Source organism: Myxocyprinus asiaticus, chromosome 50 (genome assembly GCF_019703515.2).
Source record: "Myxocyprinus asiaticus isolate MX2 ecotype Aquarium Trade chromosome 50, UBuf_Myxa_2, whole genome shotgun sequence".
Classification (NCBI taxonomy): Eukaryota; Metazoa; Chordata; class Actinopteri; order Cypriniformes; family Catostomidae; genus Myxocyprinus; species Myxocyprinus asiaticus.
Window position 1 is genome coordinate 17,094,215 of NC_059393.1, and position 21,036 is coordinate 17,115,250.

Below are 21,036 nucleotides of genomic sequence, written 5' to 3' on the forward strand. Positions count from 1 at the left end.
CATTTTAAACATCTTTACAGCTCAAATAATATGAGTTTTAACAGAAGAATTAATGCAAGTACTTTTATAAAATTATAAGCTTAAAATTTTTGCCTTTTAAACCCTCCAACGATTGGCCACATTCACTTCCATTGTAAGTGCCACACTGTAACCTCGATTTTTTTATTTATTTATTTATTTTATTTTTTTTTTAAAGAATAGGAGGAATGAGTCTAAATAAATTTTTGTGGTAACCAACATTATGCCACAAATGCTGTCGATTGAGCACAACTTGTAATAATGAGTTGAACCAGGAACATTCCTTTAAAAAAAAAAAAAAAGTTAATTTGTTAACAGGCACCTAAACAGGTTTACAGGTAACAGGTACCAGCTAACAGGTGCCTGTACCTTAACACATATGGTAAAAAAATTATATTTAACAAGACAATACATGTAATTTTGTGGTACAATACATTTCTTAGATGTAAAAAATATGATTTTATTGTATAATTAACAGTAAAAATGTAACAAGATAATACATGTACTTTTTATGGTAAACTATTGTTAAAATTACAGTGAAAAACAATAATCGGGCATTCCCAGAAGTCCCTGTGTGACTCATCACATTTCATTATTTTTTATGGTAATAGTTGTTGTTATTTTTAATATCAGTAATGTACATTGGGTTGTTCTGTGTTATATTTGATTGTAGTTAAGTTCATGTTTATTGCTTTTAGTATCACATGTGTTACCCTGATGGTTTTTTGTGACACTGTGCACTGTCTCTACATGTGTATTAATTATTGCTCCTGGAAGAGCCAGTCTTGATGAACTTAGTCCTCACGTGGCCACTTGTAGTTATTATGGTGACTAACTATACATTTTAAAGTGAAAAGCAGACTTATAGGAACTTATATTTCCAAAGTTTAGTTTATCAAGTTTATATAATTTAATAAAATAAACGGTAGTGAACCGTAAAATACAGGCATCAAAATTACGGTACATCCCGTAAATCTTGAAACATGGTCACCATATTTTGTTACGTTAAATTTCTGGCAACCACAGTTGTGATGATGATGATGCCAGTATTTTACCGTAAATGTAATATATATATATATATTCTTTTTATTTTTCTCAGATCACATCTTTTACAGATATATCAGCACTGAATTTGCAAGGGAACAACAATGTATGAGAATGTACCGACAGGTATCACAGATTTAAGTCATTTGCAGCAAATCAGACAATCTGATCCATCTTTCCATGGTTAATGTTTTGATTGAGTTTGTGTGAATATTCTCAGTGTCTGCTTCCAAGCGGCAGCAGGTGCTTCAGGCCTCGGAGAGGCTGCAGTCCAAGCTCATGCAGAGGGAAGAGTGGACAAACAGTGACAGGCATGGCACGCTGAAGGAAGCCCTGCAGAGCCCTCTGTTTGGCCACATCCTCACCCTACAGCACTCCGTCAAACAGCTGAAAGACCAGGTGAGACATCTACAGACATTACAAGGCTTAACAGATCAGTAGTTCTTTTATATTCATATGGAGTCCTTAGAAATGGCTCAGCCCTTTTTCAGTGTAAGTCTATGGGATTGTTTATTGTCTGCCAAGTGAAAATCTATATTACATAGACTCATCACTTGATTATTTAAAACAAGCAAAAATCTGGGTTAGAGTTAATCACTTACACTGAAAGTGAATGGGGCCAATCCTAAACATTAAAATACTAACTTTTTCAAAAGTATAGCCACAAGACGTAAACATTATACGTGTTAACATTATTTTAGTGCAATAAAATCGCTTACTACCTTTTCTGTTTAAAGTTATATTCAGTATATTACAAATGTTAATGCATTTAATGTTCACGTCTTGTAGCTATAGACTACTTCTGAAATTGTGTGTTTTTTTTAAGTTTATGGTCTGGCCTCATTCACTTCCAGTGTAAGTGGCTCACTGTAACCACCATTTATTTTTATTTTTTTTTAAACAAGGGATGAGTCAAAGTTTATTGTTTGTGCTAATCAGCATTTTGCCATAAATGCTGTTGATTGAGCTTAAAGGGAAAGTTCACCCAAAAATGAAAATTCTCATCATTTACTCACCCTCATGCCATCTCAGATGTGTATGACTTTCTTTCTTTTGCAGAACACAAATTATGATTTTTAGTAGAATATTTCAGCTCTGTTGGTCCATACAATGCAAGCGAATGGGTGCCAAATTTTTGACACTGTAAAAATCACAAAGGCAGCATAAAAGTAATCCATACGACTCCATTGTTTTAATCCATATCTCCAAAAGTGATGTGATAGGTGTGGGTGAGAAACAAATAAAAATTTAATACCTTTTTGCAAGAAATTCTTCTCCCTGTCCAGTAGTGGGCGATATGCATGAAGATTGCGAATCACCAAAAACGCAAGAAGAAGAATGTGAAAGTGATCTTTTTCTCAACCACACCTATCATATCACTTCTGAAGACATTGATTTAACCACTGGAGTCTTATGGATTACTTTTATGCTGACTTGTGTGATTTATTTTTTAATTTTATTTTTTTGAGCTTCAAAATTTTGCCATCAATTCACTTGCATTGTATGGAACTACAGAGCTGAAATATTCTTCTAAAAATCATAATTTGTTTTCTGCAGAAGAAAGTAAGTCATATACGTCTGAGATGGTATGAGAGTGAGTAAATGATGAGAGAATTAAAATTTTTGGGTGAACTATCCCTTTAACACTCACGAGACGAGACGATACACGATACTGGGTTCACGAGAACGAGATGAGACGATATTTTAACACTATATACACTACCGGTCAAAAGTTTTGAAACACTTACTCATTCTTTATTATATTTTTTTTCTTCACATTTTAGAATAATAGTAAAGTCATTAAAACTATGGAATAACAAAAATGGAAATATGGGAATTATGTTGTGACTAAACAAAATCCAAAATAAATCAAAACTGTGTTATATTTTAGCATCTTCAAAGTAGTCACCCTTTGCCTAGAATTTGCAGACATGAACTCTTGACATTATCTCAACCAACTTCTTGAGGTATCACCCTGGGATGCTTTTTAAACAGTACTGAAGGAGTTCCCATCTATGTCGGGCAATTATTGACTGCTTGTCTTTATTATGTGGTCCAAGTCATCAATTTCAAAAACTTTTTTTTTTTTTTTTTTAAATACATTTTTGTTTTATAATGAAATAAATTAATATTGTGGCACAATTATATTTTTGTCTACAAAACTAATTTCAAACATTTAAGCATACGCCTTCAGATCAAAAGATTTTTAAGATCATGAGAAACATTTCAGTCAAGTGTTTCAAAACTTTTGGCCAGTAGTGTATATATGACTGGAAAAATAGTCTTTTATTCGACTGAAAGTCACAAAATGCAAAACAATGCAGGTGCATTCTGAAATGTTTTAACTAATCATCTTGTAATGAATGTCACTTCAGTTCTACTTCCTGAGTATGAATTATCATATGCATTAAAAGACAGAACAATATTCAAGCACTGTAAAAGGTTTGCTACAAACTCAAATGACTGGCTTCTCTCCTGTATGATTTCACATGAGTCTCTTCAGACCTGGTTGATTTTAGTTGAGAGCTGCGGTGGTTCTGTAGGTGTCTTTGCATAGTGCTTGTGTTAGCCACGGTGTACGGCACTATTTTCTTACAGTGCTTACATATTGGCTGTGTCTCGTTTGGAAGGCTGCGTCCTCCAGAGGATGCTTTTGTCGGCCGCATATGTCATCGAGGCTGTCTCGTTTCATTTTTTTTTTAATTATTTTTTTTTATTGGGAATGCAAAAAAGGTTAACAATTATATAAATGTAAGTGCATATACATAAAAGGCATTGACAATAGATAAAACAATTTTTTTTAAAATGAAACGAGACAGCCTCGATGACATATGCGGCCGATAAATGCGACCTCCGGAGGACGCAGCCTTCCAAACGAGACACAGCCTTTGTTCGTGTCTTGTCTGTCACTCTGTTGCCGTTTATTGTTTCCACCGGGTACCTAAAATGCTGCCACACAAACTATTTCAAAGTGGTGGGGGCATCTTCTATGCTAATTTCACCCTCACACTCCGTCATGCTGATATCGTCACATTTTAATATCGTGAGACTCGTGGCACGAGATCTCGTCACACCCCTAATATCAACATATTGTAATGTTTGTTAATTAATTAATTTTAAGTGCTATCAATACCTAAATTAGAGTTTGACCAATAGTGGATTTTGCCAATACCGATAACTAAGGTGGCGTGAAAGACCAATAACCAATTAATCAGCCAATAGTTTTTCAAATTGATTTATAGAATGCAGTTTATTGTTCAACCAAGCACCAGCCATAGAGAAACATGGAGAAATAATAATAATAATAATAAAAAAACTATCATAGATCTTTGCCAATAACCGATAGTTCCAAAAAGTGACTAACTGTACAGATTAATCGTTAAGACTGATATATCAGTCTACCTCTAGTTTAAATGCAGCAAAATTGTGGCATATCTCCAAGGTCAAATAAAAGGATGGTTTTATTGATTCCTTTGCGCAGTATGCTGTTAATTTGTATTTATTAAGCCACATCAGTCACGCCAGGAATTACTTGACTAAACTCGACGCAAATATCTTTTAAAAAAATGAACACCCATTTATCCCTTAGCCTTCCCAAAAGGAAAGCCTGTGATCAAGCATTTCTTAACAGCAGAGTCCAGACACTGAAAGTGTCTCGTTCCTATTTGTATTCAGCCGGAGTTTTTATTGACACAAGAAACCTCTCTACAATAAACAATCCACACACCAAATTAAGATAATGGCAATAACGGAAGCCTGCCTTCATATTCTAAGTGCTAGGAAGGTCAGACGCACGCCTATGAATGCATCAGGTGAAAAACCTATCAAGAATGTTGAGGCGGGGAACAGCCGGACTTTCTATCAAGCCTTAATATCCGCTGTCTCGGCTTGAGTAACTGCCTTGTCGGAGATGTATCGATGAAGTAGGCTGGAACCTGCTCTGTCAGCCCAGGCTAAATAAGCACAAGACTGATAAGTTCCCACAGTTTGAGTCTAAAGGTCATTAATACATTACCTGTTTGGGACTAGTGTACACTGCAGAGGAATGTATTGATTTTTTTTCCCTTTTATTTTTTCTTCCTTGCCTCTGCCTGTAGGACATGGTTGTACCTCTGCAGCAGGGCCGGTACTAAGATACGATCTTTGGGTGGGGGGCGGGGGTGGGGGGGTGCATGTCTCTTAATCAGACCAGGAGGGGGATGTCAGAAGCTTCTCACGGCATGGAAAATTTAGGGGTGCAATGTCCCCCCCCAGCCCCCCTTAGACCCAGCCATGCTCTTCAGGCAGTTATCTTTAGATTGAGCAAAACATGATTTCTTAAAGGGATAGTTCACCTCAAAAATGAAAATTTTGTCATTTGTTGACTCTCATGTCATACATGTTCCGAACTAGTATGACTTCCTTCTGTGTAATAAAATTACACATGATTTTATGCAGCATGTTATGGATTCACAACAAATTTTTGTCTAAGGAGATTGCATGGTCGTATGCTTGATATTTCCACCAAAATTTACATATGCCTTTACTCTGAATAAGGTCTATTGTATTGAATTTATCCTCTCTGCTCTGTAGTTAAACAGCTTGTCCCCAGACACCTGCAGCGAGTTCAGTTTCTCTAAAAAGGGCCAGTTGATCGTCAGAGCAAGTCGTCCGTCCAGTAGCCTGGGATCCGTGGTGTCCAACGATATAGTTTCGATGAATGCATCTTCCGAGCAGCTTCAGAAATGGATATATGCTGCGGCAAATGTGGGTGTCTTATTTATTGCAATTTTATTGATTTATTTGCTCTGTGTATCAGAATCACAATTAGAATCAGAATCAGAATGAGCTTTATTGCCAAGTGTTGTCACGTACACAATTTTTTTTTGGTGATAGGAGAAACAAGTGCTCACAGAACATTACAGTGAGACACAGAATATAAAACAAGGTAAGAGTATAAATAGACATGCCAATAATAGGACATATAACAGAATGGCATATGTACATGTGCAAGTGGTAATGTATGTGCAAGGTAGGGGTATGTACAGTTATTAAATATGTGAATTTAAATATGTACATGAGATAATTATTTACATTATTGCACTATGGGGGAGTACTGAGGCAGTTTAATTGTTCATGAGGAAAATGGCCTGAGGGCAAAAACTGTCTTGTGCCTGGATGTCCTGGCGCTCAGTGCTCTGTAGTGCCGGCCTGAGAGCAACAGTTCAGGGATTGGGCAGGGTGTGTGGGGTCCAGAGTGATTCTGCCTTCACGTTTCCTCACTCTAGAGACGTACAGGTCTTAGAGGTTGGGCAGGGGGCACCAGTAATCCTCTCAGCAGTCCTGGCTGTCTGTTGTAGTTTCCTTCTGTCTGATTTGGTGGCTGAACCAAACCAGACAGTTAGAGATGTACACAGGACAGACTCAATGATGGCCGAGTAGAACTGTGTCAGCAGCTCCTGTGGCAGGTTGAACTTCCTCAGTTGGCGAAGGAAGTACAACATCTGCTGAGCCTTCTTCACAGTGGAGTCTATGTGGGTGTCCCACTGTAAAGGAGGAAGCGAGAAGCAGCTTTCCTTGTTTAGGTAAGGATTTATTTTCTCTGTTTGCAGCACAATTTACAGTCTCACGTAATGCACTAAGTTAATCCACTATCACACACCGCTTCACAAAATAAACTCTCATTATTTGTAATAAACAATCTTTGCTTCTGGTTCGGGTCTGTCGTGCGCAGGCTCTCTCTCCTTCTTCTATTTGCGGTGTGTCTATTTATGCCTCTCTCCCCGTGCTCACTGAAATTAGAGACAGGTGTTAGAAATAATTTAGCTCAGGTGTAAGCGCCCTTACCGCTTTCTCTCTCTCCGGAGAGATGCTTGACCCCCCCCCGCTGCCACATATCCCCACCGCACAACTCAGGCCGGGGCGGCATCCGGCCTGCCTACCACTCCCCCCCCATTCCTGGAAAGGAAGTCGGCAACAGCCATCTGCGCCCCCGGTCTGTGGACCACCTTGAACTTAAACAGCTGAAGAGCCAGATACCAACGGGTGATCCGGGCATTGGTATCTTTCATGCGGTGGAGCCACTGGAGTGGGGTGTGATTGGAACAGAGGGTGAAGGCCCGCCCCAACAGGTAGTATCGGAGAGTGAGGACCGCCCACTTGATGGCGAGACACTCCTTTTCTACGGTGCTGTACTTAGTTTCCCTTAACGAGAGCTTACGGCTAATGTACAGTACCGGGCGCTCCTCCCCCTCCACCACATGCGAGAGTACGGCCCCCAGCCCCCTGTCTGAAGCATCTGTCTGTAAAACAAAAGGGAGAGAGAAGTCAGGTGAATGTAAAAGCGGCCCCCCGCAAAGTGCAGCTTTAACTTGCGTGAACGCCCACTGACACTGCTCCGTCCACTGGACCGGATCTGGAGCTCCCTTTTTAGTGAGATCAGTCAGCGGGCTGGTGACGTCTGAATAATTAGGCACGAACCTTCTATAATAGCCAGCCAGCCCCAGGAACTGTCTCACCCCCTTTTTGGTCTTGGGTCTCGGGCAGGTCGCAATCGCCGCTGTCTTGTCAATTTGGGGACGCACCTGCCCATGGCCCAAGTGGAACCCCAGATACTGTACCTCCACCCGTCCAATCGCGCACTTCTTTGGGTTCGCTGTGAGTCCCGCTCGGCGCAGCGATCTCAGAACCGCCCTCAGATGTTGCATGTGCCGCTGCAATCATTGCTATAAATGATGATGTCATCTAAATAGGCAGCAGCGTAGGCTGAATGCGGTCTGAGGATTCGGTCCATGAGACACTGAAATGTAGCCGGGGCCCCAAACAAACCGAACGGAAGTGTCACAAATTGGTGTAATCCAAACGGTGTGGAGAAGGCGGTTTTCTCACAGGAAATTGGTGTCAAGGGGATCTGCCAATAACCCTTTGTCAAATCCAGTGTCGAGTAAAATCGAGCAGAGCCCAACCGATCGAGCAACTCATCAATGCGAGGCATTGGATATGCATCAAATTTAGACACCGCGTTGACTTTCCTATAATCCACACAGAATCGTACAGACCCGTCGCTCTTAGGCACTAGAACAACTGGGCTGGACCAATCACTGTGGGATTCTTCTATTACCCCCATATCGAGCATTGCATCCAATTCTTCCCGAACAATTTGTTTTTTATGTTTGGGTAATCGATAGGGGCGGCTACGTACCACGACCCCCGGCTCGGTCTCGATGTGGTGGTGGATGAGGTTCGTACGTCCTGGTAGAGGGGAGAACACGTCTGCAATCTCCTGTTGCAACTTAGCAACCTCCGTGAGTTGACTTGGTGAGAGGTGGTCTCCGCAAATGACCGGGGTGAACTGTTTATGTTTTGAACTCACCTCCGGTCCGAGCTCCGCCTTCTCGGGAACTACCATAGCCAACGTCACGGGAACCGCCTCCCTCCACAATTTCAGGAGATTGAGGTGGTATATTTGATGTGCGCCCCCTCTATCGGTTCGTTTAACCTCATAATCGAGATCTCCCACTCGTCGTGTGACCTCAAAGGGTCCTTGCCACTTGGCGAGTAATTTAGAGCTCGATGTGGGAAGCAATACAAGCACTTTATCTCCCGGTGCAAATTCCCTTAGCTGAGTTCCCCTGTCATACAGTTGGCACTGTCATTCTTGAGCTTGGAGCAAATTCTCCCGTGTTAGCTGCCCCAAAGTGTGGAGTTTTGCTCGAAGATCAAGAACATACTGAATTTCATTTTTACTGTTTGAAGGTCCCTCCTCCCAGGCCTCTCGCAATACATCAAGCACACCGTGTGGGCGTCGCCCATACAGCAGCTCGAATGGGGAGAAGCCAGTGGAGGCTTGCGGGACCTCTCGTACTGCAAATAACAGGGGGTCGAGCCATTTATCCCAATTTCTAGCATCATCGTGCACGAACTTACGAATCATGTTTTTGAGGGTTTTATTAAATCGTTCTACCAGGCCATCCGTTTGAGGATGGTACACGCTGGTGTGAATCGATTTAATATTTAACAACTCGTACAGTTTGTGTAGTGTCCATGACATAAACGTTGTGCCCTGATCGGTGAGGATTTCTTTCAGAATCCCCACCCGGGAGATTATTTTGAAAAGTGCCTCCCCAACACTGCGTGCTGAGATGTTGCTAAGAGGCGCTGCTTCCGGATATCGCGTTGCATAGTCCACTAGGACCAATACAAAGCGATGTCCACGTACTGACCGTTCTAATGGCCCGACGAGGTCCATTCCAATTCTCTCAAAGGGGACCTCGATCAGAGGGAGAGGACGCAATGGCGCTTTTGGGGTGGCCGGTGGGTTAACCAGCTGGCAGTCGCGGCATGCCGCACACCTAAGTGACCTACCATGGGATTATAATGAGCCGCCTGGAATACCATTTCCCGACAGCTCCTTGGAATCAAAAGCTGGGTTGTATCCTCTTTGGTCCGAGTGTCCTGTGTCACTCTATACAACCGCTCATTTATAATTGCAAAATAGGGGTATGAAAGGGCGATGTGTTGTCACTTGGTCAAAGGCGTGTTTGAGGGATTCGTCTCGCGACTGCTCCAAAGGGAAATCCCCCTCAGGGAATTCCCTGAGAAGGGGAGGGGCTGCAGCCTCTCCCCCTCTCTCGTCATTATGACGTGGAGCTGTCGAGGACGGCCCCGGCTCCGCCTCCCCTGCCAGAGCATCGCACATCACACATCTCCCTATTTTCGTACAGGACCCATCCGCGCAAATTCCCTTTAATAAAAATCTAAAGTCAGGCCAATCAGTCCCCAAAATCAGCGGATGGGTGAGGCGGGAACTAACCGCGGCCTCCACTCTATGATTTTACCCCAGAATTTAATCATCAGGGTCACCACCAGATACTTGTGAATATCCCCGTGTACACATTTCACCTTCACCATTTTAGTTGTGACCAATGCCTCGGGTTGAACCAGGCGTTGGTGGATAGTGGTTTGATTACAACCGGTGTCCACCAACGCTTGGTGAGTACCCCCCTTGACACTTACCGGTATCCGGTACGCTCTGGCCCGGTCAGGGGCAGCCTGTGGGAGGTCAGAGACCTGCACCACCGTCCCCAGCTCCATCAGAGGGCACTGATCTCGGAAGTGGCTCGGGTCTCCGCACCTCCAGCAGGCCTGCCCAGGCGCTACGCCCGCACTTGCGTCGGCGGGCGCCCCCCCCGAGGGAGAGAGTGGCGGGGCATTGGAGTAGGGGAAGGTGTCGCCTCCCACACCCGGGGAACTGGTCTCAGGGGCTGAAGTCCTCCTCGTCTGCGTGGGGCAGGAACGGGACCTGGAGAGAGAGCAGAACAAGAGAAGATGTAGGAGGGCTCTTCCGCCCTCGGGATCGCCGCCATGTGGTCCTCCGCAAGTCGGACAGCTTCCTCCAACGATGCCGGGCGGTGGCACTGGACCCACTCCGCCGTCCCTTTTGGCAGTCAATCTGTGAATTGTTCCAGCACCACCTGGTCAATAACTCCATCGACGTAGCGGTCCCCCGCTAGCAGCCATCTTCGGCAGGCGTCACAGAGCCACTGGGCGAAGGCAAACGGGCGGTCGGAGCTCTCCAACTTCAAGCTCCGGAAGAGTTGACGACTTTCCTCCGGAGTGCGACCAACCCATTGCAAGATGGCTCTTTTTAAATCTCTGTAGGCCAGGAGGCTCGTTGCTGGCAGTTGTTGAGCCGCGAGCTGGGCTTCCCCGGACAATAGTGGGATCAGTCGGGCCGCCCATTGGCCGAGCGGCCAGCCCCAGATCTCGGCGGTCCGCTCAAACAAACCAGGAAGGCCTCAGGGTCATCCGCCACCCCCATTTTCTGTAATGCTGGCGGGGGTAACGGCGTGGGAGTGTCCGGGAGCACAATTGGTGTGTCTATTTATGCCGCTGTCCCCGTGCTCACTGAAATTAGAGACAGGTGTTAGACATAATTTAGCTCAGGTGTAAGCGCCCTTACCGCTTTCTCTCTCTCCGGAGAGATGCTTGACCACGCCCCTGCCGCCACACCCACTTAAGGTCCTGAGAGATGGTATAGCCCAGGAACCTGAATGACTCCACTGCTGCCACAGTGCTGTTCAGGATGGTGGTGGGGGGGGGTTTCTCCTGAAGTCCACTATCATCTCCACTGTTTTGAGCGTGTTTAGCTCAAGGTTGTTGTGACTGCACTAGACAGCCAGCTGATCAACCTCCCTTCTGTATGCAGACTCGTCACCGTCGCAGATGAAGCTGATGACTGTGGTGTCATTTGCAAACTTGAGGAGCTTGACAGTGGGGTCTTTTGCAGTGCAGTCATTCGTGTATAGGTATAAGAGCAGTGGAGACCGAATGCATCCCTGAGAAGCACCAGTGCTAATAGTGAGGGTCTCGGATGTGAGTTTCCCCAGTCTCACTAGTTGCTGCCTATCTGTCAGAAAGCTGGTGATCCATCGACAGATTGGGGTGGGCACGAGAGCTGGGTCAGTTTGGTTGAGAGAAGATCAGGTATGAAGGTATTAAAGGCTGAATTGAAGTCCACAAATAGGATCCTTTCATAAGTCCCAGGTCTGTCAAGGTGTTGCAGGATATAATGCAGTCCCATTTTGACAGCATCATCCACAGACCTGTTTGGTCAGTAAGCAAACTGAAGGGGGTCCAGCAGGGCTCCAGTGATATCTTTCAGATAGGCCAAAACCAGTCTCTCAAACGACTTCATGTCCACAGATGTGAGAGCGACAGTTCTGTAGTCAATAAATCCTGTGATTTTGGGTTTTTTGGGGACCGGAGTGATGGTGGAGTGTTTGAAGCAGCAAGGAAATTCACACTGCTCCAGTGATCTATTGAAGATCTTTGTGAAGATGGGGGCCAGTTGGTCAGCGCAGATTTTAATACAGGCAGGTGAAACAGAGTCTGGGCCTGAAGCTTTCCTAGTCTTTTGTTTCCGAAAGACCCAGCACACATCATCCTCGCAGATCATAAGTGCACATTGAGGGGGGAGGAGGGGGGTTCCAGGAGGTGTTGGTGTGTGTGTGAAGTGAAGAACAGAGCGGGGGAGAAGTGTGAGACTGGGCTTTTCAAACCTGCAGTAAAACACATACACATTCATCAGCCATTAGTTGACTCTCTACAGAGCGAGGGGGAGGTATCTTGTACTTGGTGATTCTTTTCAGGCCTTTCCACACAGATACAGGATCATTGGCTGAAAACTGTTTTTTCAGCTTTTCAGAGTAGCTTCTTTTAGCCACTCTGATTTCCTTAGTAAGTGTGTTCCTGGCCTGGTTGTACAATATTTTATCCCCACTTCTGTAAGCATCCTCTTTGGCATGACGAAGCTGTCTGAGTTTTCCTGTAAACCATGGTTTATCATTATTGAATGATAAGAATGTCATAGTAGGGATGCACATATCCTCACAGAAACTGATATATGATGTCATAGTATCTGTGAGCTCGTCCAGGTCTGTGGCTGCAGCTTCAGAAACACTCCAATCAGTGCAGTCAAAGCAGGCTTGTAGTTCCAGCTCTGTTTTATTGGTCCATCTCTTTACAGTCCTTACTACAGGCTTAGCTGATTTTTATTTCTGCTTGTAGGTCGGGAGAAGATGAACCAGACAGTGATCAAAGAGTCTTAAAACTGCACGTGGGACAGAGCGATCTGCATCCTTTACAGTGGTGTAGCAGTGTTCCAGTATGTTTCTGTCACTGGGGCATGTGATGTGTTGTTTGTATTTTGGCAGTTCACAGGTGAGGTTAGCTTTATTAAAATCTCCCAGAATAATAATAAATGAGTCCGGGTGTTGTTGTTGATCAGCCAAATCACGCACGCTTGTGGTGGGATATAAACACTCCCCAGAATGAACAAGGAAGATTCCTGTGCCGAGTAGAAAGGCTTACAGTTGATGAAGAGTGCTTCTAAATTAGGACAGCACATCTTCAACTCTGTCACATCTGTACACCAGCTTTCGTTGATGTAAAAGCATGTTCCACCGCCTCTCGTTTTCCCCGATGATTCCGCAACGCGATCCGCTCTAAACAGCTGGAAGCCCGGCAGATGAAACGTGCTGTCTGGGATGGCTTCATTCAGCCAGATTTCAGTGAAACACAGAGCAGTGGAGTTAGAAAAGTCCTTATTTGTTTGAGTGAGCAGAAGCAGTTCATCCATTTTGTTAGCGAGGGAGCGGACGTTCGCCAGATGAATACTCTGCAGTGGACTCCTAAAGCCGCGTTGACGAAGCTTCACAAGCGCGCCAGCTCGCTTCCCTCATGTGTCTTTTCTGTCGCTTGTAGAGCACCGCTGCACCTCCAACTAAGATGTCTAATAAAATGTCTGAATAAACAAACACTGGCATCATCTCTGGTGAAACTGAAAGGGAAAGAATGACAAAAAACATGACAAACAAACAAAAGTAACAAGAATGCTAGAGAGCTCCACACCAAAGCAGCCATCTGCGGCGCCATTTTGAAACATATTTCAACATATTTAGATATTTGCATTAACATAACGAACATACCACTTGTTTTATTTTGTGTAGGTGGCTTTGCAATATAACTTGGATGTAAAGGCTATACAGAATACTTGGCTTCTATTACTTTTTTCTTGAAGTGAAGCATCTCTTAACTCTTTATCACAGGGAAGGAGAACGGAGCTGATCGGCTGCAGAAGCCATTATCTGGAGGCTTGGGCTTCAGTGTGGTGGGCCTGAGACTGGAGGGGGTGGGCAGTCATGGTGTGTTCGTCAGGCAGGTACAACAAGGGAGTGTCGCAGACAGGTGAGATCACTCTGATTTATCCATGACTCTGTCTTCCAGATTCACGCATAATTTTTTAATATCAGACGAAGGTCCACCATTATACTCTGCATGTCGGTGTCCACTATCTTTGAAGAATATTTTATTGGATTGTGCAGGTTTTATTTCTTTTAGGAAAATGTTTTACTCAGCAAACACTTTTGAATAGATTTTTATCAAAGTCAACCCTGAATCAGTTTTAAATCAAAAACAAATTTAAAAACCTATACATAGGTTTTTTTGTGGATTTTTTTTCCTCTTTTTCTCCCAATTTGGAATGCCCAATTCCCAATGTGCTTTTAAGTCCTCATGGTCACGTAGTGATTCGCCTCAATCTGGGTGGCAGAGGACGAATCCCAGTTGCCTCCGCGTCTGAGACCGTCAACCCACGCCCAACTCACCACGCGCCGCACTGAGAACGAACCACATTATAGCGACCACGAGGAGTTTACCCCATGTGACTCTATCCTCCCTAGCAACCAGGCCAATTTGGTTGCTTAGGAGACCTGGCTGGAGTCACTCAGCACGCTCTGGGATTTGAACTAGCGAGCTAGCAAACTCTGCTGAGCTACTAAGCTACCCAGGCCCCCCCCATAAATAGGTTGTTTCACCATGAAAATAGCCATGGAAACTGGCATGGCGTAAAATCACTAACTAACCATATCTCTGTCTTGTCTGCTGTGCTGGGAAAAGTACCCAAGGTTTTGAGAAACTACATTTTCCGTAAATATTTTGACATTGATCTTTTAGAACATTTTATTATGGTGTGCCATGTAGACCTATTACTTTGATGAATACAGATTAACACATTTGACATAAATTGTAATGAATGCCTTGAGTATCTTTATTAAACATGTTTGAGCTACAAGATAAAAGGACATTTTTGACCATGTTTTGCATGTTAGAATTGTTCATTGCATTATGTGGCAGACCATACATTGGGTTTTAGGATGTTAAAAATGTAAAACAAAGAAAAGTTAAGATGTAAAATAGGGCTGCGTGAAAAATATAAATCTTGATTAAGCGCAATCTATATTTTGAACTATCTCTATCAATTCCTAAATCCCATGACTGATCTTTTACTCTATGCGCAACCCTCTTCAATGCGAGTAAATCACTCACATATGTGACCAAATTTCCCATTATATGACTAAAAATGTCTGTGATTAACAACTGGCTGGTAAATGTTCAGTGATTGAGTCGTATATTGGTAAAGAAGTTCAGCATCGAGATCTATTCACTGCATGTTGAAAGTAAAAGTTTGGTTTGACTCGTTCCGTGTAATGTTTGTCCAAAGACGAGATCCACGCAATCCATTTGTCATTAAAGTAATGTCTCTTTTAATACCCTTTCTGTTCTATTAGGATATGTCCCAGTCTCTTTTAATACACCTTTCTGTTCTATACACTCAGTTGTTGATTTAAACATCAAAACAAAAAATATTAATTCCAGTCACTCACAGCAGATATGCAGTAAAGAAGCCATTTGACCCCTCTCGTTAATATGCACTCAACCAAAACACTTCTGCGACGTTTGCTGAACTGTAACAGTCCAGTTTTGGTGAGCCTGTGCCAACTGCAACCTCAACTTTCTGTTCTTGGCTGACAGAAGTGGAACCCAACAGAGTCTTCTGTTGTTGTAGCCCATCCGCCTTGAGGTTCAACGTATTGTGCATTCAGAGATGTTATTCTGCTCACTACAATTGTACAGAGGGGTTATCTGAGCTACCGTAGCCTTTCGGTCAGCTCAAACCAGTCTGGCCATTCTCTGTTGATCTCTCTCATCAACAAGGCGTTTCCGTCCGCAGAACTGCCGCTCACTGGATGTTTTTTAGGGGAGGAGCGGCTGTTGTCCGCCAGAGGATGGAGGAGTGGTTGTGGAGCAGGTGACGGCATGTCCGCGGATGCACGTGGCTGCTGTGTGTGTATGTGTGTCTTATGTTTTATGTTGTTTTAAGTTGAGTTTGCACTAAAAGTTTGATTATTCAGCCGGTTCCCACCTCCTCCTTGCCAATCCTTTACCCTTTACACTATGATTAGCCAGTAGCTGGTAAATATTTAGATTTCACTCACAATGATTGAGTAGTATTTTGGTGAAGAAGTTCTGCACCACGATCACAGCTAAAGAAACCATGCAACTCTATCTCACATTAATGATGCCGGTAGTCTTAAAGAGACAGTACTGATTTAGCACGTGTTCTACATATCAATGTACAGTAAATACATGGATAATAATACAAGTTGTGCATGTAAATAATAAACATGAAACAAGAAAAGATTTGCATATTAAAAACACATAATAAAATATTATTTGTAGAATTCATATTGTACCTAGAAAGGCTTTTTATAATTAACTGCATTAGCTGAGAGAGAAGTTCTTTGAACTTTGCTGCTTGGACAGAAATAAACCCACATTAATTAAAATCGGAATCAAATGGAATCGAATCGGGAAATCTGTAATTTCCTAATTAAATGTTTCAGTTTGCTTGCTGATAATATCATTTATCATGAAAACTTTTGTATTAAATTATAAAACAATAGTTTTTAAAAAAGAAGCATTTTTACTAGTGGTTTCAGGCTTTTGGACACCACTGTATATGTTCATGGTTGGTTAAGCTGGGATATGTGCTATCTCCAGGGATGGAAGATTGCAGAAGAATGATCAAATTTTGGCGATTAATGGGATTCCTCTGGATCAGAGCGTGACCCAGCAGCAGGCCATCGCTCTCCTCCAGCAGCAGAGAGACCATGTGGAGCTGGTGATGGCCAGAGACATTGCTGCCAAGCCTAGGCTTTCTACATCTGGACCCATTCAGACGGTATGCTTGTTTTAAATGTCACCCCATTGAACAAGTCTTCAGTTTTATCCTAAACACTTAACTAGGGCTGTATATCCCTCATAGTTCTTCAGGATATCCCTGATTAGGTTTCTTTTTTGTATGGTTCCAGGTATATTTTCAGTTGAATTAATGTAGCGCAGATGTAATTTCTGGGAGCGCTCACAGGTCTTCCGATACATATTTCGGGGTCATAAGTTTGTCTGTGATGATAAAAATGAGAAATCGATTATAAATCTAGTTGAAAGCACACATTTCAGTTTCTTAGAAATTTAATCTATCCATGCTGGTTTCACACATTTCTGAAAAACATTTATAGCATTTTCTACAAAAAAATAAAATAAAAACATAATGACTTTTAAAATGCCATGTGGTGTAACCATCAAGTAAAAGGTCCTTGAATACATGAGTGTACACAACTTAATCTTTAATTTACAAACATAAAAGTAAACTTTTTTTAAAAGTAAAAAAAAGGTATTTTTTTTAACTACACACACAGTCATGATTGTCTAAAGGGGTGCTTTCTGGTTATTGTTTGCTTGTTTGTTTGTTTGGTCACATGACAAAAAACTGGCAACCTACATGTTGGTTGCACCACCTGACTTTGATTTGGTGAGTTTTTTCAAATATTGATAATATTTTAAAACAACATCATTCCAATGCTTATTTTTTTAAAGAAATAATAATAATAATAATAATAATAATAATGATAATAATGATAATAATAATAATAATAATAAAGCATTCTGCATTACTCAAGCCAACATTAACTTAGAATTTCAGCTTTTTTTAAAAACATTTTTATTTTCTCCCCAATTTGGAATGCCCAATTCCCAATGCACTCTAAGTCCTCGTTGTAGTGACTCACCTCAATCCAGGTGGCGGAGGATGAATCTCAGTTGCCTCTGTGTCTGAGACCATCAATCCACACATCTTATCACGTGGCTTGTTGAGCGTGTTACCGTAGAGATGTAGCACGTGTGGAGGCTTCATGCTATTCTTGGCGGCATCCACGCACAACTCACCACGTACCCCACTGAGAGTGAGAACCACATTATAGCAACCACAAGGAGGTTACCCCATGTGACTCTACCCTCCCTAGCAACCAGGCCAATTTGGTTGCTTAGGAGACCTGGCAAGAATTTCAGCTTTTAATGAAACTTTGATTTTTGTTTTATTGTCTCTGGACAGATACACTACTTCTGGGAATTTAAGCCCAAGAAAAAAAATATCAAAATGACTTTAAACTCAGTAACTGAAAATATTTTCATCATATTAGAGGTGTATTCAAGTTATTGTTTTGTGTAAATTTTTGAATAACTTAATAGATCCGGACAAAAAATGTTATTTATTATTTATTTATTTGTTATTTGTTTATTTTTTCGTTAATGTATAAAAAAGTATGGGACGGAATCATGAGCTGAATACGTGGTACCACACAAGCACACGCCAATATGTCGCAGCAAATATCCTACTGGGTGGACTCCAAATTTATTTTGGCTTTTACAGGGTTTTCAAGGGTGTTGGGTAAACTATTGCTAAACTTTAGACCAATTACAGTATCAAATGTAGATTAACAAATCTGACGGTAATTGTATTTATTTGCCTTGTTCCCATTATAATAATTTGATTATCAAAATATCCTCTTATTTCCTTAAACGGGGGCTGATTAACATGCTTTTCCAGTTTTTAAACCAGTGACAGAAGAAGGTCAAAACAGGAAAACTTTCTCTGGTTCATTTTATCCACCTTGAATCCTCAGAGCAGAGAATGAAATCAACTCAGAAGATGGCGAAAATGAGTCTGGAAAAGACCAGCAGCAATGATATGAACTGTATTAACCTAACCCTTCAACAATAAAAACAATGCTTCCCCCTCATCCACTTTAATAAACTACCTCAAACTGACTGCAAATGCACACAGAGTGAATGCTAAGAACAGAGTTTGACTGATGAGATCCACGCTGGTGCGAAAAAAAAGAAAAGCACGCTAGAGGCCAGGTTATGGATCTGTGCTGTGTTTCTGCCATGCTTATTTTTTCAAATTGAAATGTTTAATGTCCTTAATTCATGGCCACATCCTGCATATCAAATCCAGACCTGTGCTGTTTCATAATTGTTTTAATAGAGCACTGGGAACTAAATGTCTGTTTTTTGTTTGGTTGCTTGTTGCCAAGCCAAACTATCTGTCACCAGATTTCAACAAAAGTAGTCGGTGTCACTGAACTTGTTTATAAGTAAGATTAAGTGTCTGTTTGTGGGTCTCCATAAAAATAAAATAGATTTTATCACAAGCATGACTTGACACTGTAAAGATTGAATGCAGTGGAGGGTGCAGGAATCTGTGCCAAGATGTGATGTTGCTGATTATGGTGATGTTAAAAAACATTTTGGTTTTCCTTTTGGATAAATGGCACAAAAGCTGCCAAGAACATGTCCGTGTCATATTTCATGCCCCTCCACTAAACCCCCGCCCCCGCCCCACACACACACATTCCACCCTAATGGAAACTAAAAATAAGTAAATATATTTTGCTCGAAAATGTATGACATTATTTTTTTTATAAACTTTCTTTCCCAAAATGCAAAGAAAATGTTACTCTCATTACTTGAATGCCAAAAAAAGATGTATAATGTATGAGAGCATTTGTTGTACTCCCTTTACGCTGATTCAAATTAAAAAAATTACCATATTAGAGTAGTCTGTGAGGATCTAATAAGATTTGCCATTGAGAATAGTGGAAATTACAAAAAATAATGAGAAAATAAATAAAAGCTGACAATGCATTACATTTAGAGGGAAATGGTCATAAATTAAAAAAATTAATGGAAAAAAAAGTGTTTTGATAACACAGCGGGGGTGAGTAATAGAGCAAAAAATAAGTGTTTATAAAGTCATAATCAGCTATTGTTCTTGTGATTTGTGTGACAATGAATAAAACGCACAGTTGTAACACCTCTAGTGTTCATTTCACCAGGAAACTGCAGCCAAATGTAGAAAGCGGCACGTAATAATAGTTTGTGACAGTTTGCAAAAATATATATATAGAGTAATGTTCAATCTATGAGAGCAGGTTGAATATAATTACGTTTTTTTCTTTTGATTTTGTTGTGAAATGTGACCCCTGGAAATGTTTTAGTTAGATTCTCCCTTTAAGATCATATAAAATTTAAGCCCTGAAAAAGTGAAAATTGTCCAGGTGCATTGTGTGTTTACATTCGCATCAGCATACTAATGACAACCAAAAATCAGCTTATACAAAAAATTATACAACGCAAGAAAACCGCATTTACACGAGGCTTGAAATCGTTGGATTATTCTCTACTTTTGACAAAAAAAGGTGTTTATTTGCAATGAAAAATCAACCGTTTTTTCTGAAACCATATATGACCTTACCACGATAAAGGAAAACTATATTAGGCGTTATTGGTAAAGATTGTGCATGTAAAAATGCTTATACCTGTCAATCAAATACATGAATTACTTGTGTCAAATCATCATATATTGGCTTAAAAGCTCAGCAGTAAAGATGTCACTTCACAAGCATGCGTTTTGTCCTCTTCCTAACCCCCCGTATTCAAACAGTCCCCCCTCTTAACATTTTATTTCAATCTGTTCTCTTATCGGTTAAAGCTGAGAAAATATTTATCTATTTAAGATTGCTCAGATCCCAAGGGATCCCCGCTCAGTTCCTTAAAAGGAGGGGAGCAGGGGTAAATGTAGCTGAGGTATATTTTTCTGCACGTCCCCTTCCCTTGTGTCCTTTTCTATCTCTCAGTAGACTCAGACCTCCAAAGCCCTTGAAAATATCTTGAATCCTAATTATACTCCATTGGAAAATTTCTTGCAAGCAAGAGTTGTGATGCACTGCTCTGGGATGGCTGCTCCATTTTCCAAACTGAGATGTTTTCTCAGAATTCCTGGCTCCCCTCCCACAATGGCTTTTTCATCAAGTGTCGCTAATGTATATATCTTTATATAAGCCATGGCCTGAAGGAAATATGGCTGTTTGTGTACAGAAATGTTGCCGTATTTCTTGTGTTTGGGTTGAGGAATGATGAAGACATTTAAGATTTGCAGACTCATCCCAGAACTGATTCAATGTAGGTTTGCCATATGTTTTAAAGGGATAGTTTTCTCAAAAATGAAAGTTCTGTCATCATTTACTCACCCTCATTGCCTTCCAACCCCATATTGCTTTCTTCTGTAAAACACCCAAGAACATGATAAATATGCTTTGTTACATGCAGTGTGACCAATTAATGGTAAAATGGTAATCAAACCACTGACATCCTTAACGTCCTGACAGTGTAGAATGTTTCACCCATTTCCAAACTAGTTCCGCTATCCACAGAACTCAACAGCCGAGAATTTCGACCTGAGAAAGTACTAGT

General features: G+C 41.6%; 1 protein-coding gene across 1 annotated transcript in view; it reads left to right on the forward strand.

Annotated features, from left to right (window-relative positions):
* The first annotated feature begins 1,166 nt into the window (after positions 1-1,166).
* LOC127438903 (inaD-like protein) overlaps positions 1,167-21,036 on the forward strand; it is a 163,299-nt gene continuing 143,429 nt past the window's right edge. Inside the window, 6 exon segments of the mRNA XM_051694807.1 lie at positions 1,167-1,188; positions 1,283-1,461; positions 5,635-5,808; positions 13,650-13,668; positions 13,671-13,788; positions 16,444-16,624. Coding sequence (XP_051550767.1) covers positions 1,167-1,188; positions 1,283-1,461; positions 5,635-5,808; positions 13,650-13,668; positions 13,671-13,788; positions 16,444-16,624 — 693 coding nt within the window.